The sequence below is a fragment of the Diorhabda carinulata genome, chromosome 2 (assembly GCF_026250575.1).
Source record: "Diorhabda carinulata isolate Delta chromosome 2, icDioCari1.1, whole genome shotgun sequence".
NCBI classification, from domain to species: Eukaryota; Metazoa; Arthropoda; class Insecta; order Coleoptera; family Chrysomelidae; genus Diorhabda; species Diorhabda carinulata.
The window spans coordinates 9,813,454-9,836,326 of NC_079461.1; the positions used below are offsets into that span (position 1 = coordinate 9,813,454).

The 22,873-nt window shown below is 31.5% G+C and overlaps 1 protein-coding gene across 5 annotated transcripts; it reads left to right on the plus strand.

Annotated features, from left to right (window-relative positions):
• The first annotated feature begins 2,697 nt into the window (after nucleotides 1-2,697).
• LOC130903373 (WAS/WASL-interacting protein family member 2-like) lies at nucleotides 2,698-22,355 on the plus strand. Of its 5 annotated transcripts, none has more exons than XM_057815430.1 (8): nucleotides 2,698-2,837; nucleotides 3,444-3,629; nucleotides 16,144-16,346; nucleotides 16,797-17,026; nucleotides 19,381-19,630; nucleotides 20,283-20,512; nucleotides 20,608-20,808; nucleotides 22,076-22,355. In XM_057815430.1, exons 3-8 carry the CDS (start codon nucleotides 16,157-16,159, stop codon nucleotides 22,286-22,288), a joined length of 1,314 nt encoding a protein of 437 aa, XP_057671413.1. In that variant the 5' UTR covers nucleotides 2,698-2,837; nucleotides 3,444-3,629; nucleotides 16,144-16,156; the 3' UTR covers nucleotides 22,289-22,355. The 5 variants fall into 5 exon arrangements, with proteins under 5 accessions (XP_057671413.1, XP_057671416.1, XP_057671418.1 ...); XM_057815433.1 differs by having other exon boundaries at nucleotides 2,715-2,867; XM_057815434.1 differs by lacking the exon at nucleotides 2,698-2,837 and adding an exon at nucleotides 3,196-3,246.
• The last annotated feature ends 518 nt before the right edge of the window (nucleotides 22,356-22,873 follow it).

Below are 22,873 nucleotides of genomic sequence, written 5' to 3' on the forward strand. Positions count from 1 at the left end.
CACGTATTTTCTTGTAGCTAAAACGTTTTTAAGATTGCCGGGAAGATGTTGAAGTTTATTCACATTGAGGTCGCCCTTCCACGTTAAAAACAGATGGAAATATCGAAAAAGTCGATCTGATTTTGGTCGATCTGATTCTCGGCTAAGTATTAGTGCGATTTAACATGCGAAAAGTGTAGGCAAAACTGGTGCCTTATTCCACACTGTCCGTCTAGAGGTTTCTAGCCTAGTACATCATCCCAGTGACAGACTTTGGTCGGATCTTGCACCGTGCGATATCTACCTCTTTTCTAAGGCAAAATCTGCATTAAAAGGAACAATATTTGAAACTGTTAAAGATGTGAAAGAGAAAGCGGTGCGCATCTTGAAGAAACTGACAGAAAAAGACTTCCTGCACTGTTTCGACCGATTTTGCGATAGGGGAAGGGTATATATAGAAGGTAATAGAAATAAATCTACATAATAATAAAATAAAATATTTTATATCACCAGTCTCTTTATTTAATAGCCACACCTCCTATATATCTTGTCAAAGGATTAAAAGGCGTTTACACTATTCAAATGATTTGATCAAGACAAGTTTTGAAATAAATGCTTTTCAGTTGATCACAAACGGCAACAGTAGTTGAAAATAAAGCTATTCTTACATAATCATGGTAAAAAAACGAGGAAGAAAATTTGGGTTACAGTTTTCGCAGAGGAGCACAAAGGGATTTAAATGACTTCTAACTGCAAATGGAACGTCCTAGAGATAACATTTCCTTTGTATGAGTGAACAACAGTTTCACTATATTTACCAGAACAAGTTAAATCGAAAATCAGTAAAACAATTGTTCACTTGCAGTTAATTCTTCAGTCTCGTCATAAGTCGGCCATGTTGTTAATGCGTTTCGACGAGAGGACATACCGGAGCAATGCTAGTGATTATTGTTTGATGAAGTATGGCTTTTTTGAGGGGATATAGAGAGAAATTGACTCATCATAACCATGAGTACTATCAGAAGAAAGTTCAGGTCGAGTGTGGTTATGAACCTTTTGAGCTGCAGTACGAAGATATGGAGGAAGATAAGGACCAGACGCCACGCGTCACCGAATTAGACAGACTGAAGTACCTAGTTTCCCGCACGAACTTTACAACCAAATAATCTATGAAGAATTCCAAGAGTTTAGAAGCTCACAATTTCTTCACCTCTAACCTAGTTTTTCCTCGTGTGAAAGTGCTGCCAGGGGAATGTGTGATAGTGATTGGCAAGGTTTGTATGTGGCACCATAGTGTTTTATTATTTCCTGTGCGAAAAACCGAAAATTTTCTCTATTATATTCATGTTGAACGTTTTCATCGGGAGTATGGATTGATGATCCTTGTAGAGTAGATGTAAAAAAAGCAATATGGGTAATAAGTCCTTGTACTATACTTCACACTTGTTTTCGTCAATCTAGGCTTTTGAAAAGAATAAAAAACGAAATTCGGCTTGATGTTAAGTAGCAGTTAATATATATGAGCGGTCGGATTGTTGATAGAAATTTCAAACGCCCCACGACTCGTTAGTGTGATAAAGTATTTATTTGTCCTATAAATACAGTTGACTATAGCGCAGTTCATCATCTTTTATTAATTTTTCAAAAGAATTGAAATACTAAAGTATGGTGCTGTGGTCACCCTGGTTTGTTTACGAAAATCGAATCAACAATATGGCCGACAACTATTTTTCGTATCTGACCGTTAGATGGCAATCGCGTCACAAGGGCAAAAAAATGCAGAGCCCGCATGACACGTGAACCCCAAGAATAAATTCTTCTATTGGCTGTTCCATGTGCTGTTCATTAGAATATTGTAAATTTGAATAATTTTGAATGACTGCGTCAATGTTCTTTCGTAAAATGGATTACTCTTATACGACTTCATTCGTAGGTATTGTGAGGGGATTTTTGGGCAAACTACAAACGAACTTTCGCGTGTCTACCGAAAGTAATTAGAAATCCAATTCTTCCATTCCCATTTATCATTTGTTCCGGAGAATTTGGAAGATTCTATCAAGATATTAAAACAATGGAAAGTCGGTACTAAGGTTAATGGAATCAGCCATAATGGGTGAATACTACTGGTTTATGAAGAGGGATGTTATGATCTCCATAGAAAAAAAATGAAATCTTTTACAAATAAATATTTTTGATTTGTTTTATCTTAGTTGAATATCAATAATATAAACAGGGTCGATAAGTGAAATAACCTGTAAAGTGATTTTTTAAATTAATATTAAATGTAACTGCTTTGTAAGTGGTATTTATATGCGATAAACATTTACGCTTTACAGCTTTTTCTGGCCGTTTTCGTATTCAGATAGTTTCATTTTGCTATAGTATGCCAGTCAGCTTTTTATTACAACAAGAAATTTTTTTGTCTACCAGTGTAATTAGATGGTCACATAAAATTATCCAGTAAGAAAGAAATGATGTATAACAACGTTTAATAGAGCTGCTATCTCAATATCACAGAAATCTACAAATAAACAACAACGGACACCTGTGGATATTTTCATACTAGATAATGGTTTAGCAGACTCCCATTTACGGTGTGAATTTAGGGAGACTTCAATTGATGGATTGAAAAATTACGAACTAATATTACGTGACGTCATTATCAGAGTAGTTACATATGTCATGCAATACACAATCCCTGCCCTCTTGTAACCTTGATAGAAAGTAGCTTCTTTGTAGTTGTCAAAATCTTGACGTTTACTGTTATTGTGTGTGTCACAAACAAGTGAAATTTTTCAATAATGATGAACTTTTTTCAATTAAATAAATATTTTGCATTGTGAAACCAGTAGAATAAAGTATGTATACCAATTGATAAGTGAACAATAGTAAGTATGCTTGGTTTCAAAATTGTTCATTATTTTTAAATTAAGTGGGTGGCTGGCAGGATATGATTTATATTTCTTTATTGAAATATCATTTAAACAGAACTATGCAAGTAGTATAATGGTATAACATTTATTTAAAATTTATTTAGATATTCGAATTCTGGAATTTGACCCAGCAACGTGAAATAAACTTTTCTACATTATCCATATTTAGAATTTTGACCTCCTACTGCTTAAAACCCTATGCTTATTTACTTCGTTTTGAAACTATCAGATACTGTGAAAATGCTTATCTTTTATAATCTTAATATTATCAATATTACACCTTAATATGCAATCTACGATATATTTGTACACTTGGCCACATAAAGATTTCAAGGTAAACCAACAGTTTATTATCAGTATAGTATATAGGTAAACATTGATTTTCAAATCCAAAAAAATTTCAGATTCAGTTTAGTTTGTTAAATAGGTTCAACATAATGAATAAAAATTCAAAATATCTCATTGGAAAAAAGTGTCATAGCTTTTAAAAACATTTCATTGTTAAAAATTTCCACTACCATTTCCTTTCAGGAACTTGTGGTTTAAGAAGACCAGTATTATTTATTCAAAGAAAATAGTAGTCAATCTGGTTTTGTATTTGTTGATATGATTGCCCAATTTCAATTCAACCAACAGTTGGATATCTGTGATTCATCAAGTTGAAGCTGAAGAACAATATTTATGAGTTAACTTAGTTTTAAGAATATAATATACAAGGTTAGTGAATTCTTTTTATAAGCTAATTACCTATAAATAACCTAGATTAAAATTTTCTAAGAGTATTTCTAATTTGAAGAATTAAACATACATGTCAGTTTAGATAAAATATGTACAGTGTACCTTATTTAGATTTAAAACATTCTTATAAAATCTCGGAATTTGAGCATTTTTTTTTAAATTTCAAGTATCTATGGATTGGAATATTTTGGAATAATTCCATAGAAACAATTAGTTGAAAAAAGTGACTACAGTATACTTGGTGTTTTCAACTGAAAATTAGGTCTCAAAATCAAATACATAACAAACCATATATTTTTTCACATATTGATTAATAATTTGCTTATCAAGTGATTAACTAAAATTTAAGTCATAAAAATAAAATTTTTTCAGTTTAACAATAATCCCACACAAATAACTGTATTTAATAAATATCATTGTATTTTTTACTGCGTTTTTGTTAAAAAAAAATTATTTTCAGTATACTGAATATGCAAATTATTTGATTAGTTGAAAATTTCAAATGAAAATAATGTTTAGATAAAAAAATTTTTTATTACTTTTTTACACAAAAATAACTATTCTCTATATCAATTAGTTCTACACAAACTACTAATTGAAATTTATTAACTAGTCATATACGAGGATATATTGCTATCTAGTTAGCCTAGTCCAGTTCCATGTATAAACAAAATATTGCTTTACTGAACAATAACTTATTAGAAGTGTCAGTGTAAAGTTTACATAAAAAAAGTAAATTAGAGTTACACAATGAAATAAAAGAAAAAAGATATCCACCGAAATTGTGAAAATCGAAAAATTATTGAGCCACCATCAAGTACCTGTATTTAAAAGGGTAAAGAGGTAAGCAGATTTACGAAGATATGCTTAATACCCTTGGTGATCAATGTCTTTGGTATGTGATCTTGAAAAATTGGACTGCAACCTTCAAAAGAGGTAAATTTTCCATTGAAAATGGTGACCGATCGGGAAGGCCAGTTTCTGTGTCAGTCCCCGAAAATATCGATACAGTTCATGACATGATTTTATCAGACCGTCGAATTGGGCTAAAACGGATATCTGAAGCACTGATTATTTCATACGAACGCCTTCATCATACAGTTCACGTCTATTTGGACATGAGAAAAATTGCTGCAAAATGGATCCCGAAATGTTTGAATGTTGACCAAAAGTGTGCAAGGATAGAAGCATCGCGTTCGATCTGTGCTCGATTTGAAAACGATGTAGACTTCTTAAACCGAATTGTTACTTTGGATGAGACTTGGATATATTTCTACGATCCAGAAACAAAGCAACAAACACAAATCTCATGTTGCCATATAAAAAATTCGTGAGTTAGGGTTTGAATTGATTGATTGAATTGAATGTTGCAGGTTCGTTGTAATAAATGTATCTAATTAAGAGGAGAATATGTTAAGTAACAAAATATTTTGACATTGAAATTTTGTTTGGTAGAATTCTATTTTAGTTGTGACTGAAAATATTTTTTAATAACTGCTTATCTCGTTGGTACTTTGAGGCTATATCATAGATTTTTACAATTGAAGAGGCTTGTAAAATTATTCAAATAATGTCTGTTTGATTCAGACATAGAATACCCAAGGTCTATTGCTGGTATCTGATCTAAATTATACCCATTGTTAGATTTTGGTAGTATTTGGGAATTTGTAAATTAGTAATTAGAAAAAGTTCCCCAGACATATTTCATTCATTTGTTTTAATAAACTATTTCCTTCACTATTTTGAAACTTGGATGTGTGCGTAGCAGCCACAGAATACAGACCATGCCTGTACAACGCTGCTGCAATACAGCAAAACAATATTTCAAACTCTCATAAACTTTTTTAATTTCATTAATTACTCAGCATGATTTCGTAGATAATATATATTGTTTCCCAATGAATGTTAGTTTTTCTAACAGCTTGCTCATTATGAGAAGTAGACTTGTCTGTCTATATGGTTTGACATTTGTGCGCTTACCTAGTTTTATAAGGGCATTGTTATTAGCATTATGAATGGAAGTAATAATTTTGGCTGTTATAAATGCATATCATAGGGTTTTCTGAGATTTGACTTTGTCGTTCTAGCAAATGTTTCAGTCAGACATTCTAGTTGAGAAAGGAATTTTACAAACTCATTTTAAATACCATTGTAATCCACTTGAAATCTGTAACTGAAAACTGAAATAATTTCATTAGAATTTGATATTAATATTTCACGATTGGCTTTGATTGGCTTTTCGTTGGATAGTGTATAATCAGCTGAATCAATAACTCTCTATGATTATGAATGTACAGTAGAAAAATAAATAAGTCTCTAGAAAGAAAAAAAAATTCTGCGCAAATTCAGATTTATTTTTTGGCTTGCATTTTCTGTTACTAATAAATTTACTTCACCTTAACATCTTTGCTTTAGGCGACAGTAGATGCATTTATTTTGTAATGAAAACCAGGTGTGCTTATGACTACACCTAAAAATAAATATTTCTTAAGTATGTATGTATCTTTTCTGGCTAAGTTTTAAAAGATCATTACTTGAACGTATAATCGAATAATTCACCCAAATTAATTTTAATGGAACAGTATTTTCCTATAAAACATTCTAAAAAATTTACTTATTGATTGAGTTTGTTGCTTTATTATTTCAGCAGGTAGATACAGTTAGTGATACCAAAAAGCGAACAACTTTTATGGTCAAGTACATTTTTAATAAAACCGATTCATATAACTTTGGCATTGACATAGTAGTTTACGTTTACGTCAAAACTTTGGAAAGAATAAAAAATATTACGAATACCAATAAGACTAAGATTAAGGAAGATGTCGATTGAAGAGAAGGGGTTCGTTGAAATGTAAAAAAGTAGAATAGATTCTTTTTATTGTTTCGTTACAGAGCTGGATATCTTTTTTTTTATTTTTTTTTGTTTTCTATTTTCCAAAGCGTTTTGCTCGGTACTGGTTAAACGTAAGATGATAATTTTTTTTATACCTAATACATATTTCAAAGTTTTGACCTTTACTCCTGAAGTACCTTGATTTGAACAGATACTTATCAATATCATCTTGTTCTATTTGATTATGTCTAGAAACGATTTTTGTGAAGTTTAAAATGTATCTATAGGGTGTTCCTGGTTTTGCTGCAAAAAATTCGGGAGTGAATAGCAAAAATTAATTTTTCAATCGATTTTTTTAACAAAAGGGTACTCTTTGTTTAACTCGATAAAATTTATGGTTAAGGAGATATGTAGATAGATAGTTGACCATGCCAAGGAAATCCTTCGCCATAAAAAGATATTCTGAAGAAAATTATTATAAATTGTAATCATTTATTGAAAACATAATCAAACATTTCTAATTGAACTGAAAAAATTAAATGTAGAAAAATTTAGTTATATAGTCTATATCTTTGAACTGGGAAGAGCATTCCAAGATTATGACTTATAACGTCACAATGGAAGTTTATTCTATCGATCATTTCGTTCCTTGTGTTTACCGGCGTTACATATACCAAGCTTTTAAGATATCACCAAAAAAATGATTCCATTATATTTAATTCAGGGGAACGCGGTGGCCATGCAAATGGTCCTCCCCGACCAATTCACTTATTATGTTATTAAGATGATTTTTTACAACATTCTATTCATAGAATTATCCAACAGCAACTTCTTTACCCCTTTCGCATCCAGCAAGACTGGAAAAGTTCGTTGGTTTCTAGATAAACAACGAGTTGATACATTTGTTGAAAAAGTACTGTTTACTGATAAAGCTGGTTTCACACGAGACGGTTTTATTAATTCCCATAATTTACATTTATGGGTAGATGAAAATTCTCACGGTATAATTTAAACAAAGAATCAACATCGATTTTGTCTTGATGTATTGGGACAGGAAGGAATAGTGGGTAATAATTTAGTAGGTCCTTATTTTTTTGATAATAACCTGAATGGACAGCGATACTTAGAATTTATTCAATACGATTTCCCACTCATGTTATGTGGTATTCCTCTAAACATTTGCAGAGACATGTGGTTCATGCATGATGGAGCACGTATTAGTAATGTTGCTGCAAGCAACTGGAAGGAAAACTCACATAAAATGTCCCGAATATATAGTGATGACCTTAGTAAATTTACAATAATACATTGCTTCATCCTAATATTTCACAAATTAATAAACGAAAATATGAAATTTTGTAAATTCCTTCTTCTTCTTAGCGTGCCGTATAAAGTCCCCTTGACGTTATCCACCAACTCACGAACCGTATTTGCTCTGTCAAGGACTGCATCGTTTGTAAATTCCATCATTGTATAAAATAAGGTATTAATTTGAATTAATTTAAAGAGCTAAAAATTGTTATCATATTAAACTTTATGCAGTATTATCAGACGAAATTCCATTTACAATACGTAATTCAAGATATTTTTTGTTCTATATTTTTATCAATTGTTAAAATCGCAAGAGTTTGGTTTTTAGTTCAGTACAAATGCAGTTTCAGTTGATTCTTAGTCATTCACGTCGGATGCAATCTGTACTTTGACGAAACTTTCCCAAAAATTATCTAGAAATGCGGATCTTATTATTTACAGTAGATTTTTTTGTGCTTGTGACTAATTTTTCAATGAAAACAATGAATAATGTTTAATCATTTATCTTGATTACGAAAATGCCATTTAACATAATAAATGAAACATTGGGTTTGTTCGTGAATCAATGATACAAATTCTACCTTCCTATGTATTATATATTTCATATATTTCCATGTAACTCTCAAGGGAACAAATGTTTTATTGCTTATTTTTCAACATCTCGTTTGGTATAATTTTTTTTCCATTTTTGATGTTGATCTCTCCCCTGTAATCTTTGCTTTATTTCTAACTCTCCTTATTTTATTTGATCTCTACGATAGAAGAATAGAATGAAATGAAAATATACAGTGTGTTTCTAAATTCATGTGACAAAATTCAGGAGATGTTTGCCCGTATGAATTTAAGATGGGTCTTTCCTATAACAAAAATTTCATCAGCCCACCCCTTTCCGATATCCCTTAAAAGGTGGTAACTAAAATTGTGTTTTTATTTTTTTTCTAAATGTGTTCGAAATTTTGTTATAGGAAAGGCCCATCTTAATTTCATACGAGCAATCTTCTGAATTTTGTTGCTTGAATTTAGAAACACCCTGTATTTCTATTTTATAAGCACTAATAGTAGTGATGTTGGATATTTATGTTTTTATCGCAATCCTTTTTCGAACATTCTTGTAAATAAAACGAAAACAATCTCGATGATGTAAAGATTTAGTTTAAAACATAAGTATAGATCGACCAAGCTCCCTGAGCGATAATGTGGATGATATTGTTAAAAGCTCGTTTTTTTTTCTCTATAGTATCCTTCTTGTTACCTCCAATCCAGTGGTTTTCACTCCAAATTTGTATATGTAAATTGCACAATTATTGGGAATTATATCTTTCCAAATTTTTCAAATGTCTAGTTTTTTTTCTTTTTCATTTGGTTATTGTTTTTAGTTTTCTTCCAACTCTATTCTTTCAACTTTTATTAAGTTGCTAAGTGGTTTTTTGTGTCAGCCATCACCGTGACGAACCCATTGTAAGAGGGGTCATATAATAATTAAACGAAAAGCGCGCGAGAGTTAGTTAAGGAGTCACTCAGAAGACGTGAGTATTGACTATTGTAAGATATTCTGTGAATTCTAAAGACGTACGGTTTCCGGAAAAGACGTTTTTTTTTTAAAGACTTGAAAGACGTAAAGACAATGGTTAAACTCAGACTTACACGTGTGCATGAACCCTCATTTTATTTAGTTACGTTTATATTTCTATTGTTATTTCTTTTAATTTGAGTTTAATATCGTTACCGTTTTTGTTGATATAAACTTTTCATCTAACCTACTGACTATTTATTCTAAATAAATAAAAATTCTAAAATACCCTAGACAACAAGAACTAAATTAGAAACCAACACAATTATAAGTATACAATACTGTTATATAATTATTTATTCTTTATTTTTTTTCCTTTAATTCCTAAAGAACACATGTTCAAAATGTACCCCATTGCACCGTAGGCACTGGTCATATCGGTTAAGCAGATTTTCAAACATATTCGATAACAAAGATGGCTGTATATTCCTAAAATAACGGTGTTGTAAGAAGTAAAAATCAAAGGAAATGATGCATATGTATCAGTGTATACAACTGATCCGTTAAACCCACTACTTTTAAAAAGTCTAGAATGTGGGATGGCTTTAATTGCCAGAGATCTTCGTCTTCTAATTCAAGCGCACCCAGGTGTAGTGCTCTGGAGTTCCTTAGTGTTTTGCATTTCGAAAGAATGTGAATAGAGGTTTCGTCTTCTGTGCAACAAAATCTGCACGCCACATTATCTGCTAAGTCTAGCGTCTTCAGGTGTTTGTTGAGGCGACAGTACCCCGATAGAAATCCTGTTAGTATTCGTAGATTGTTCTTACATATGTTGATACATTCAGCAGGTCTTCTTAGGTGATAGTTTCCCAATAATTGGTTTTGTTCCTATCTACCCTCTTTTCCATTGCTTTTTCCATTGCTCTGTATGTGATACCACAGAGGCGTTCGGATCCCATGAAGAGCTTGTCTGTTTCCGCTTTTGCGAGCTTATCAGCTATTTCCTTACCCTTCGCTCCGGTGTGTCCCGGAATCCATTGTAAGGTAATTTTCGTGCATCAATGCCACCTGGTATTTCACCCAGTAACAGGTTTGCGAACATCATACTCAATATAAGGAAAAACGAACCAATCACACCTTGTGTTGATACTATATTCCATATCGTCATATATCAAGTAGTGGTTTTTGTATAATAATGTCCGGCCTTGTTTGTTAATTAATGTAGCCGTCTGAGACGTATGAGAATTACAGATTATTCAAGAAATCTTGCATAGCCGAAAATCGTTCACAATACACAACCCTGCCGTACATATCATTGTTTGGCTATCTGTGTTTCATTTCGAACTTTACTCTATTTACCCCTTCCGTACAAAAGAAAATAATGCTTATTTAAAAATATTCCTTCATTCTCAACTCCAACATCAGGTAACAACTCTCTTTGCACTATTAAAAACATCATAACAAATCACATAAATCGTGTGACTAACTAAGGAAAACCCATTTTTTTCCCAAAAATCGATATTATTCGTCTTTTGCCTCAAAATAGGCTTCAGTTTCTGCATTTGCTTTTTCATTTGAGCTGAATTTCTTATCGGCAAGTATTTTTTGAGATCAGCGAATAATCCGTGGTCACTGGGGGCCAGATCTGGACTATACAGTGGATGAGGAAGCAATTTGAAGTGTAATTCGTTCAAATTAACCATTTTTTTCATCGACTTGTGAATTGGTGCATTGTCTTGGTGAAACATTGGTTTTTTCTTCGGTATATGAGGCCGTTTTTCCTTGATTTTTGCATTCAAACTATACAATAACTCTTTGCAGTATTTGTTATTGGTTGTCTTTCCCTTTTAGAAATAGTCGATGAACAATATTCCATGCGCATCCCAAAATACTGAAGCCGTAACCTTCACAGCTGACTGTTGTGCCTTTGAACGCTTGCAGTTCACTCAGATGATCATTATTTTGATTCCGGAGTGAAGTGATGTTTCATATATTGTCACACATCGACGCAAAAAATCTGATTTATTACATCTAAACACTGCTCTGAATCATCAACACGTTGTTTTTGGTCGACTGTGAGTCGGTTAACTCTTTTGAAGCCATTACTAATCTTATACAGTATTTTTTTTTTCATCAAGAAGCAATGATAAATGAACAGACGATATTGTTTTGAAAATAACAAAAGTAGCTTCACTCGAATGGCTGTCATTTTTTTCTGACTAATCGAAATGTCATGAAATTTTACACATAGTCTTTTGAAAGTTGGTACTTCACAAACGTCATATGAATTTGGCAATTGCAGCGCCATCTGGGTGTCAGTCACACGACTTATTGAGTGATGTATTACGTCAAAAAACACACTTGCGCGTAACAGTGGCTCGAACATTATTAATGTATTCATATTCGAAGAATAAAAAAACATATGATAGACCTACAGTGAGAGGTGTAGAGAACTAAACATTTAATTCAGGTTTTTTTACTTATATATAATTTGAAAAATAACTAAATTTCTTTATTTAACATTTTTATATATATATATATATATATATATATATATATATATATATAAATATATATATATATATTATCTGTAAATTAAATATGTATCAAAATGAATTCGAATTTTGCCTTAGTCATAAAGAGATGATATAACATTAGATATTATACTTGTTTGTTGAATTTGATTCGTAATTTTTTTTCACTAGCACAGCAAAAACATTGTTATATGAGGTGCTAGCACTAAGTATAGACTACTTACTCTCGCTATTTCTATAGCTTCAGAATCGATTTAAATAGATTAAAATAATTTGGGATTGACTAAAATAGATTCATTCTCTTCCTATGTGGTAACCAAAATTAAATTAGGGATGAGTTCAATTTACCCCACAAAGACTTTATTTTTACTACTTTGGGACGATGTTTTGTTTTCCAACTCATTCAAATCAGTGTTACTCGTGACTTTCTTGGTTTTATATTTGAAAAGAAAATTTTTTGATTAGCTTTGATTTATATACTTAGCGACGTTGGAATCAAAAAATCAATTTAGGTAATTATAAGATTTAATGTTATATAAAATCTCTGAATGAATAATGATCTAGTTAAAGTACAAAAATCAAATTCATAGTTTTTTTTCAATTTTACATTAGTTGATCTTAAGATATACACATTGAGTTTCATTGAAATCTATTATTAAATATGTTTAACATCTATATGTTTTAATTAATTTATGATGAGATTACATCGGAAGTAATTAAAAATGTCAATGTTTAGAAATAGTAGAAATACATAAAACAGTGCAGTGAAAAAAATCACATAACCATGATTTTATCAGAAACATAGTAACAAATGATAGGTTATCATATATATAAATTCAAAGTCCTTGTCGACTTGTTAATTAACTATGTATAAGTTATTCTTCATTGAAAAGTATTTAGATTCTGTAATTTTATCTTTACCATGCGATGAAATTAATAGACAATGTACAATATTTTTTCAATAGTCTCGAATCTCATATATACAGTTTATTATAGAAAGAGAAAATGTGGAATACTCCTCCTCCTACAACTTTTCTTGACACCAAATTTATTAGAAACAAAGACAATAAAATTAATGGACTGGAATAGAAAACCAGTAAGTTCTGGAAAAACCTAACATTATTGTACAAACTTTTTTATAAAATCATATATCGCAGTTCTATTTACCCTCATTTTTAATGTTGAGCTTGTGCCGGGGGTTGATTCTTTCCACCTCATCTTATTTTTAAAAACGCTCGAAAATTTTTACCCCACAAAAAAACTCAGAAATTTTTAGACAAGAAAAACAATTTTACGTATTATTAATAGTTATTTTGTCTGGTTGTCTGGTCAAACACTCAGATCATATTAAAAGGACATAAATAGAATAACTCGCTTAGAATGTTAGAAACTTCTATAAAAAAAATTTAAAAGTACTTTAAAAAAGGTTTTATGAGTTTTCCAAAAAAAATGCATTGGTTTTTGTACGTAGCAACTTGGCAATGTATTGCTGACGCACTTATTTTCAATGAAAAATTTTTCACTCCCAAGAAGAGGTGACATCCACCCCACGGAAAAAGCAACCCTCGGCACACGGTAGATTTTGAAATAGAGGGTGTGGTGTGGCGCGTTATGGGATAAATACACGAGAAAATGGTCGTTAACTGGACAAATGTTCTTCGAATCATAAGCTCGAGTTTTATTTTAAAAAGTTTATTTGAAAGCTAAAAAAATAAATTGTTACTTTAAATTAAGAGACAATTAAACACAAACCCTTTTCAAAATAATTTTGATCAATGACAAGGCAATTACGAGTCAAATTTCAAGTGAAAAAATGAGGTGCTCAAAAATTGCACACATCACAACATAAAATATTTTTAACATGCGTTCAATTGTCAATAATTGGAGTGGTCTATGGTTTCAGTGGGTTCTCTCGAACCGACAAATCATTTAAATGGTGGATGTCATTATTTGGTATCATCATATCATGCTGAACTGCTCCAGAAATGCTTAATAAAATTCGTGCTCTTGTACTCAATATTTTGCATGAAAGGTTACATATGAAAAAGCTATCTGCCAAGCGGGTAACGCTATTGCTTAATGCTGATCAAAACATCTTGCATCAAAAATTCATTTGGAAATTTGGACATTTTTAAATGAATTTTCTCGTGGATATGTCAGTGAATAAAACTTGGATACACGATAGAAACAAATTCCGCTATTGTTACAGAAAAATTAGCCGAACTATACTACAATTTGCAAAATGGAAAACTCGCAGTATTAAGGAGACCATATTGGAAAATAAAATATTTTTCACAGTAACTTTCTCATTGAAAAGTTGCCAAACTGCCCTCGTATAAGTACAATTTCACCGATATATAGTCTTCCCCAGTATTTTTAAGTGCATACTTTTAGTTTTTTAATAATCTCTGGTTCCGTACAATTTATATTTTTGTTGGTTGAAATCACTTTAAATATTTCTTCTTCTAAAAATTGATTTATACGTGACGTACCGAATATAATTTCCATTAAATGTTTGTTTGTTGTATCGACCTAGAAATTATGATCGCTTGTAATCAACCTTACATTTCAATTAACACAATTCGTTTATCAACCATGCCAATATCAAGAGAACATATTTTTAAAACTTGAGTTCATTCACACCGTGAGTTTGTTACTCTTCGTTCATGTCTGCAATCTCCACATAAACAATTCAACATAACGTGAAAGTGATTTTAAAAAACTCTCATAATCTCCAGCGTAATTTAGTAGGTAAAAATGATTTCGTCTTTAAAAATAAGTAAACCAAAAACACCGGTAGAACGAAATTTTGGTTATTCTCATTGAGAAAACATTAATTCGATTTTCCAATTTCATATATATAGGGTCTGTTCCGAAAGTAATCAGACTGATTTTTTTCTGTTCGAACGTGCGGACCAGAATCGGTCTACGCGCGCACTATTGGAGGAGAGGGAATTAAGGAGGATTTCTTGGAGCAGCGATACGCGATCAAATTTTGTATAAAGCTTGGTAAAACAGGCAAAGCAACTTACTACAGAATTAAGGAGGCCTACAGTGACACTGCCATGGTTAGATCGGGTGTTTTTGAATGACACATGCTGTTCCGAGAGAAAATTTATTGAACAGTGATCGTAGGATGAGTATCAGGTTGATTGCTGATAAATTGAGCATATCTAAAACTCAAGATCGTGATAGGAAAAAGTGCGCCAAGCTCGCAAGCTGCAAGCATAAGATCAAAAGGTCAACCGGGAAACGATCTACCAGGATCTTCTCGGCTGCACCAGACTTTTTTCTATTTCGAAGCTCAAGAGGAAGCATCTGACTCAGTAAAGGCGGACCGTAGCACAAGAGATGAACAGAATTCTGGTCCAGGCATACTTGAGATGTACGAAAACTACAAAACTCGTTGGCAACTGTCTGTAGATGTGGAAGGGTAGTACCTACGACGTTCAGAACAGACCCAGGTTATCTGAGATTCATATAAATTACAGGGATACATTTTACTTGCCCACTTTACCATGCGGTTCATGCAAGGTATTGCCTTTTTTGGCGTTCTAACAATTGGTCGGTTATCGAATTAATCTACCTTGTTTTACAGAATGTTTTTCAAATTAAAAGTATATTTTTAGCATGATTGCAGTATAGTTTGCACTGGTATCAATCTGATATCTAATAATTTCAAACGCCAAGCTTCTAGGTTATTAATCCCTTGCTTCAATTCATCTTGTATGTACGTATAGTATAAACATGAACATATAATGTAAAAAGATATGACAGTTGTCTACTTCAATATCAACAGTTTTTTGTATACAGAAAAAAGAAACCAGATTCTTTGGTAAACAATAAATGAATGCCAATTTAGTATCGCAAACAGTTATTGGATGTAAAAATATATGTCTAAATTTGACATTTTATATATGTTGATAAATTTTTCGAAATTGGGATTTCACAGGTCCTAAAAAGTGAATTTAGTATATGGAGTACGTGAATGCAATAATCATAAATAAATGAACGTCTTCACCACATGTTACTGCAAAGTTGTCAGCTGTAAATTATTCACATAACATTGAAATGACTGTAGACTTATAAAGTATTTGCACAAGCTTTCTTTAAATGTATATTTGTATCTTCATAACTCCTGTTAAAAAGGTATATAACTCTTGTAATTCTGATCGATCTCTCTCCAAGGTAAATCTTTCTATATATTAATAAAATTTCAAAATACTTTTGGTATTTAATACGAACTGATTCTAACTAGATCACAATAGGTGATATAAATAGCATAATAATTATTTTTGTTTTCAGATTATTGGCAATAATGCCTGCTCCACCACCTCCTCCTCCTCCGATGGCATCAGCAGGACCACCACCTCCACCTCCTATTTCCAAAATTCCGAAAACAGGTAAAGGTAGTGCCAACGAACGAAATGCTTTATTGAAATCGATCCAACAAGGAACTAAATTAAAGAAGACGGTTACAAATGATAGGAGTGCACCGATGGTTGGGGGTAAGAATTAATATTTTTTAGTTTCCCAAATATAATTATGTTTTTCAATATAATAAAACACTAAAGTAAGCAAACTTTGTAATTATACATAACATTTTGTATTATCCCAATTCTTTCCATCGCATTTGTTTGTTCCTCAATTTTCTCTTTCTACAGAATTCTTTTTTGATTTCTTACTTCAGTACAAACCGCAATATTACTTTTGCCCTATAGATTATTATGTCAGTAATGAAACATTTCCAGATTCTCCAATTTGCTCACTCTGTTCCTGTTAGAGAATTACAATATGTTTTTTATGCCTTATATATATTATGTTCATTAGTACTGTTCAGTACCTTCGTGATTTTATAGGTATCTAGAAAAACAACAAGGTTTTATTATCCTACCAATTATACCATGAAATTAAGACCTAATTATCCATGTATCACAATTAAATTATTGTTTTTTTAGGTGCTTCAAACCGACCGTCAAATGGAGGAACGAGTGGTATGCGTTTGCCCATCTTACCAATGGGCGGTTTAGGTGGGGGTCTTAAAAATGGTAATATAGGTGGTAGTAAACCAGTAAGTCCATCAGGTGGATTAAAAAATTTTGGTAGTATACAAATGGAACTTAAAAAACAATTACAAGCCAGTGATAACAGAAATCGAGGCCCCCCTCCTCCGACGCCAACAAGAAATGTAAGTATTGATAGATATTGAAAGTAAAGTTTTAATCTTTATCACATTCCAATAAGATTATTTGGTAAAAATTGAAAAGATTGATAAAGCAGTACTTGATCTAAAAATAATTTATTCCAAATTTTTGTTGAAACAATCCAATGAATGCAGGCTCATTCAAGAGACTATGCACATCAGCGCCAGAATATATTGCAAAATTACTAAAACAAATTTAATAGAACCCATCAATGTTGGAAATATTTTAGGGGAAGGCTTGGTTTACAAGCAAAATGAGTGATATTGTCTAGAACTAGAACACTCATATACGATTTTCTCAACAATATTCGTAGCGTTTCAGAAATAATTTTGTACATTGATTTACTATAGACTATAGATGAGACTTTGATCTCCTACCATATGCTCGTAAATTGAAGGTTAAAGAGTGTTACAGACCTGGTATAAATCGCCAAAGATTTAATGATAACATAAGATATGATGTAGAACAAAGTGTATACTTTGATAATGACTTTAAATATTTAAAGACACTTTGGTGTGTTTCAATAGAGTATCTTGACAACAGAATGGAATCATGTCAAGGACCAACAAGAATGTTTACGAAATAGAAATATAGTATATTTGAACAACACCTGGGTTGATGGTCCTAAAAATTGTACCTTAAAAATTCCGTGCTCAAGATTAGAATGAGTAACTATTCTTCATGTTGGCTGTAAAGATGGTTATTACCTCTGACTATTCTTATACATAAAAAAATCCATTAAAACGATTTCGATCAAACTAATAGTTGTTTAAATTTGCCAACATTATAATAAAATACAATTTTTTTATTTTGTATATTAGTTTTTTATTTTTATGAATATTTTGATTGTTTCTAGATGATTTTCCTTGGATTTTGGTCCAGTACTTTAGTTTTTCTTCCTTCTTGGATATATATTGTGCATAAGAATGATAGTACTAAATCTATACTTACCAACGGCTGGGTACCAGTTATATCAACCCCCTTCATTAGTTTCCAATGGATTGATTCACAAATTTCAACTTTTTATAATTTCTAAAAGAAAGTTACAAAAATATGGTAAACTGCCTTCTTTTCCAACTACCCAACTAATTATTTCGGATTTCCTGTTACAAATGTAAATATAAAAGAATGTACCTCAAGTGTTTTGTGAAAACTGTAAAATTGCTTTACTCCAGTGGTAATGAGGAAAAAATATACACCTTCTATTTGATTTACAAATGTTATGGAAAGAACTTTGTACCAATGACTGTTATTTTTTTATTATGAAGGCAATGAGATATAATACAAAAAAAGGATGGTATATATGCTAGAGTTCCGTCTTTTACTAGGCCCATTTTTATTCTAACAATGTACCTCATCCAGTTTATCCCTGCAATTATACTAGATAACATAAGAAGTTAAATATAGGTGATGAGCTGCATTCTTGAATCCTCTTTTTAATAACAACTGAGCCAAATTAAATGTCTTTATAAATGATTTACAATTATAAACATCTATATTTCTCGACTAAATCAATGAAACTTATTAACACTAAACAGAAAAGTTGTCTTGTTCAGTGAACAGTGATATTCGGGATTTTTCATAGCAATGTATCGAAAATAATGATAAAGTAGATTGGTGATCTCATTCAATTATGGTTTAAATGCTGTTTTGTTGCATACAGAAATAAGAAACTGTTAATATTAACAGGATACACTGTGAATTGGGATTGACAGTTACCAAAATTCAATAATTTTTACTATTAGGAAAGAGTATATTACCCACAAGATGAATATAAAGCATACTGTTTGTAGATCCAAATAATGTCTCTACCCTCTTCACATATCACATGGATAAAAGCGAAGACGCTTGAGAGACTGTGATGTTTTCCGAATCTAAAAATCTTTGTTGGCCCACAGTAAAATTAACTTTATAAATTGTTCAAAATCGTTATGAAAGAATTGTTGAGAAAACAAAAAAAAAAAGAATTTGTGCAGATTGAAAATATCAGATAGTAGTAAACTTGTCACTATAGATTAATTTCCTGCACTTGTATCTGAGGTTTTTTCCTGAAAACTTATGAGTGACGAACAACGGGAACGTTTTCACAAAGATTTATATATGAAAATATATGAAATTACTGTCGTTATAATATTAATTCAGTTAATAAATAAATGTTCCTTAAACCAGATGTGATAAGATTCTACTATTTCTTTTGGATAATGTTACCTCAATAAATTATAACAATTTTTAGTAAAACAAACGATATGAACTAGTGTTTCTACTTCCTGTACAATTTTCAGACATTTTCAATCAAGTTTGCTTCATCTATAATGAACTATTCTTAAAATCTTTTCAGGTACCAGTAGACTCCGGTAGTCGACAGCTACAACGAGAAAATATTACTAATGGCTTTCATATGAGTCAACTATCATTAAATTCAAACTCAAATATTCAAATTAACCAGAGTACTTTACATAGAAAAGCAAAGAGTAATGCAAACTTAAGTTATCTAGATTCTTCTGAAAACAGTAACAATGTTCAACCTAACAAACCTGTGATCAATCATGGAAAGCCAAATGTTGCGCCGAAACCACCAATTTTAAATGGTAAAACATATTTATTTCGCATTTTTTACATTCTTATAGATACATAAATTGATTCATAAATATGTTTTTAATTACATAATAGAATCTTTATATTTAATACATTAAGGTTTTTTTATCCCCGCTAACTCCTCCTAGACTATTGACGTTAGAAAGTCAAATGGGGTATCATTGAAAAGGGTTAAATCTCAGGGGTGGCCAAAAGCAATTTTTTTTATATCTTCAGGGGTTCTCGAGATATGAGGGGTCAAAGGTCAGAAAATGGTACATTCTAAACCCTAAGAAAAAAATTTTGCAACATTGATTTTTCTTTTTATTAGACTTACGTCAAAAGAACACATGGGATTAGCGGATAGCGCCGTGTACGCGCCCTTTGGGCGCTAGTTGATATTAATCTATTAATGAAATTGCCTTTTGTGATAAATTGTAAAATTCTTAAATCAAAACATCTGAAAATATCAACATTTCTGCTAACCCTTATGTAATATAATTACTTTAGGTGTATATATATATATATATATATATATATATATATATATATATATATATATATATATATATATATATATATATATACAATATCCATTTTTTAATTTTTTACTTAATATATCTATTCAATCACATTTAAAACTAAATGTAACATTATGTTTTGTAGGAAAACCAAACTCGCTTCAGCTAAAAATTAACAAACCTATCAGTCGTACACATAGTTTAAAATCTCCTCGATCGCCTTCTCCACAAAGTCCAGATACAACTTCCGCACATAAGTTTGGCACCGTCAGGCATATGTCTTCCATTATCGGACAATCTTTAGCTAATTCCTCAGCGCAGAATTCGAGATCAAGGCCTGCACTGAGTACCAGACCCTCAGCTCCACCTCCCTCGGTAAGTGATGATTCGACAAAGAAAAAAACTTTTTAATATAAAAAATAACTATATACCTTAATTTTGATTTTGCATATTAATTATGTGCATTTCAGATACCTGTTCATGCGGCACCCAGCTACAACTCAAGCCCTTCTAGTCATACAGCGACCCCACTTAAAATAAATATGGTAAAACCTAACCATGCTCCGCCGCCGCCACCTCCAGTAGTCGTACCGCAGGCTCCTAGTCATGCTCCACCACCCCCACCACCTCCACACAAATCGCAATTGAACAAAACACCTGTTCCTCCGACTGTAAGTAAAAATTGTTAAATAATTAAGAAAAAGATAATACATCATACTGTAACACACCGAGGGGGGAGTCTTGATACAATATGTTATTCCTCTATTGGGATTAAATATTGTCCAAAATAGCATTGGAATGCTCTTTGCCCAAAGAGAACAGATATTTGTTCTGATTATTGCTATAACTTTCTATTGACCATAATCAACAAAATATATTATTTCGAATATAAATTTGTATCAGTGACCCAATGTTATGTTGATGTTATTTTATAAATAGGAATAGCTTAACTGAAAATATATAAAATTTAATCATAGGAAAGTTTGAAACTGACTTCATTTAACTGCAAACAAGGTATATTTTACAATATTAACTAAATAATAATTTAATGAAATGATTTCCCTGATCAGTTCACTAACTTGGTACTGAGAATTTTAATGCTGCCATGCCATTTGAAAAACCAAATGACAAGGAAAAGTGTGATTTGACTTGGATTAACACAATCTACTGTGTTCATGATTTCTGGAGACCTGTAACAACTAGAAAAGTTTGTGATAAGGAATAACAAACATTGTTTTTTGTTAGTACAGGCATTGCAAAGTCACTTTGTTAACAAACACAACAGCAATAGTTTTCCCGTGGATATAATTACCAAATTAGTCAAGGTACATTGAGAATATAAATGGCACAATATTTCATTAAGGACGTCGTTTTAGTGACGATATACTTTTTTGGTTTGGTTGTGATTCAGGGAGGTTATTTTGCAGCCGTTCAATACATAATAGACGTTTTATTACTACATGTGGCACCTAATGCACCCTTTATAGGATATAAATTTTTATTGATAAATGCTAAGTGTTACAAACTCATCTCCAGCTAGTGGAAATGGTAACCCTAGTTTGGCCCACAAAAACTCTTAGGCCGTAACCCCATTGAACACTTATGGAACAATATGGGTTGTAGGACTGGAGCCTTACTGATTCCTCCTTTAAACTTTAATGTACAATACACAGCATTAAATTAATAATAATAATAGTAATAATATACATTTGTGCCTAAAATTTAGAAATGAAAAGTTTCATTTCTAATTTATCCCATTTATTTATTAATATGATTTATGAATTTTACAAACTGTAAAAATATATTCAAGCTATTTCAAAATAGGCCATTGGCGTCAGTTTGAATTTGGAAGGGGATTCTTAATAATTTTTGGAATTATGTGTTAATTTTTAATGTGTATTAACCAGAAGTATCTAAAAAATAATGTATCTGTTTTAGGGTTCTAATCCACCTTCGCCTCCACCACGACATTCATCGATGAGAGATAATAACAATGTGTCCAGGACAGCGACGAGTTTAGAAGAGAAATTTAAACACTTATTTCAAGATTCAAATATGTTTCCCCCTCCTCCACCCTATAAAAATACTATTAAGTTATACAATTCAGTTTCTGTAAAACCAGCGCCCGTTAAACCTGTTACAGTTGCTTAAGATTAATTTTACCAAAAATTGTTTTGATATTTGTTATTATTAATAAATTAATAGATTTAAAGCTAAATATACCGTTTTTTTTTAATACTGTTCCTCCAGTTACTTTTGAGGCAATATAATTTCTCTATTCAAAAAAAAATTTATATCATTTTTCATTTACCAGATATACCATTATGAGCTGAGTATGCATGTGTATCAGAAAGGATTGCTAATATTTGTCTAACAGTTTGTAGACAAAAACACAACACCTTTGTAATCTCACTGAACTGTCGGCATGAGCTGGTTATTTTCCAGCCTGCTTTGTGTTGGTTCATCATGTTTGCTCCATGATCGTTTTTGAACTATGTTACTGTACAGGACCTATTTTTTATCACCAATGATAATTTTTTTCAAAATAGGGTCGGTTTCATTTCGTTTAAGGTGCATATCGCAAATGTTGATTCTTTGTGTTGAATGAATTTCCTTCAATTCGTGAGGTACCCAAATATCAAGTTTCAAAACATTTTAAATGTTTTTCTTTGGTCATGACCAACTTCAGTAGGCCGACCAGAACCTTGCTCATTTTTGAGGGAACAATCTCCAGAA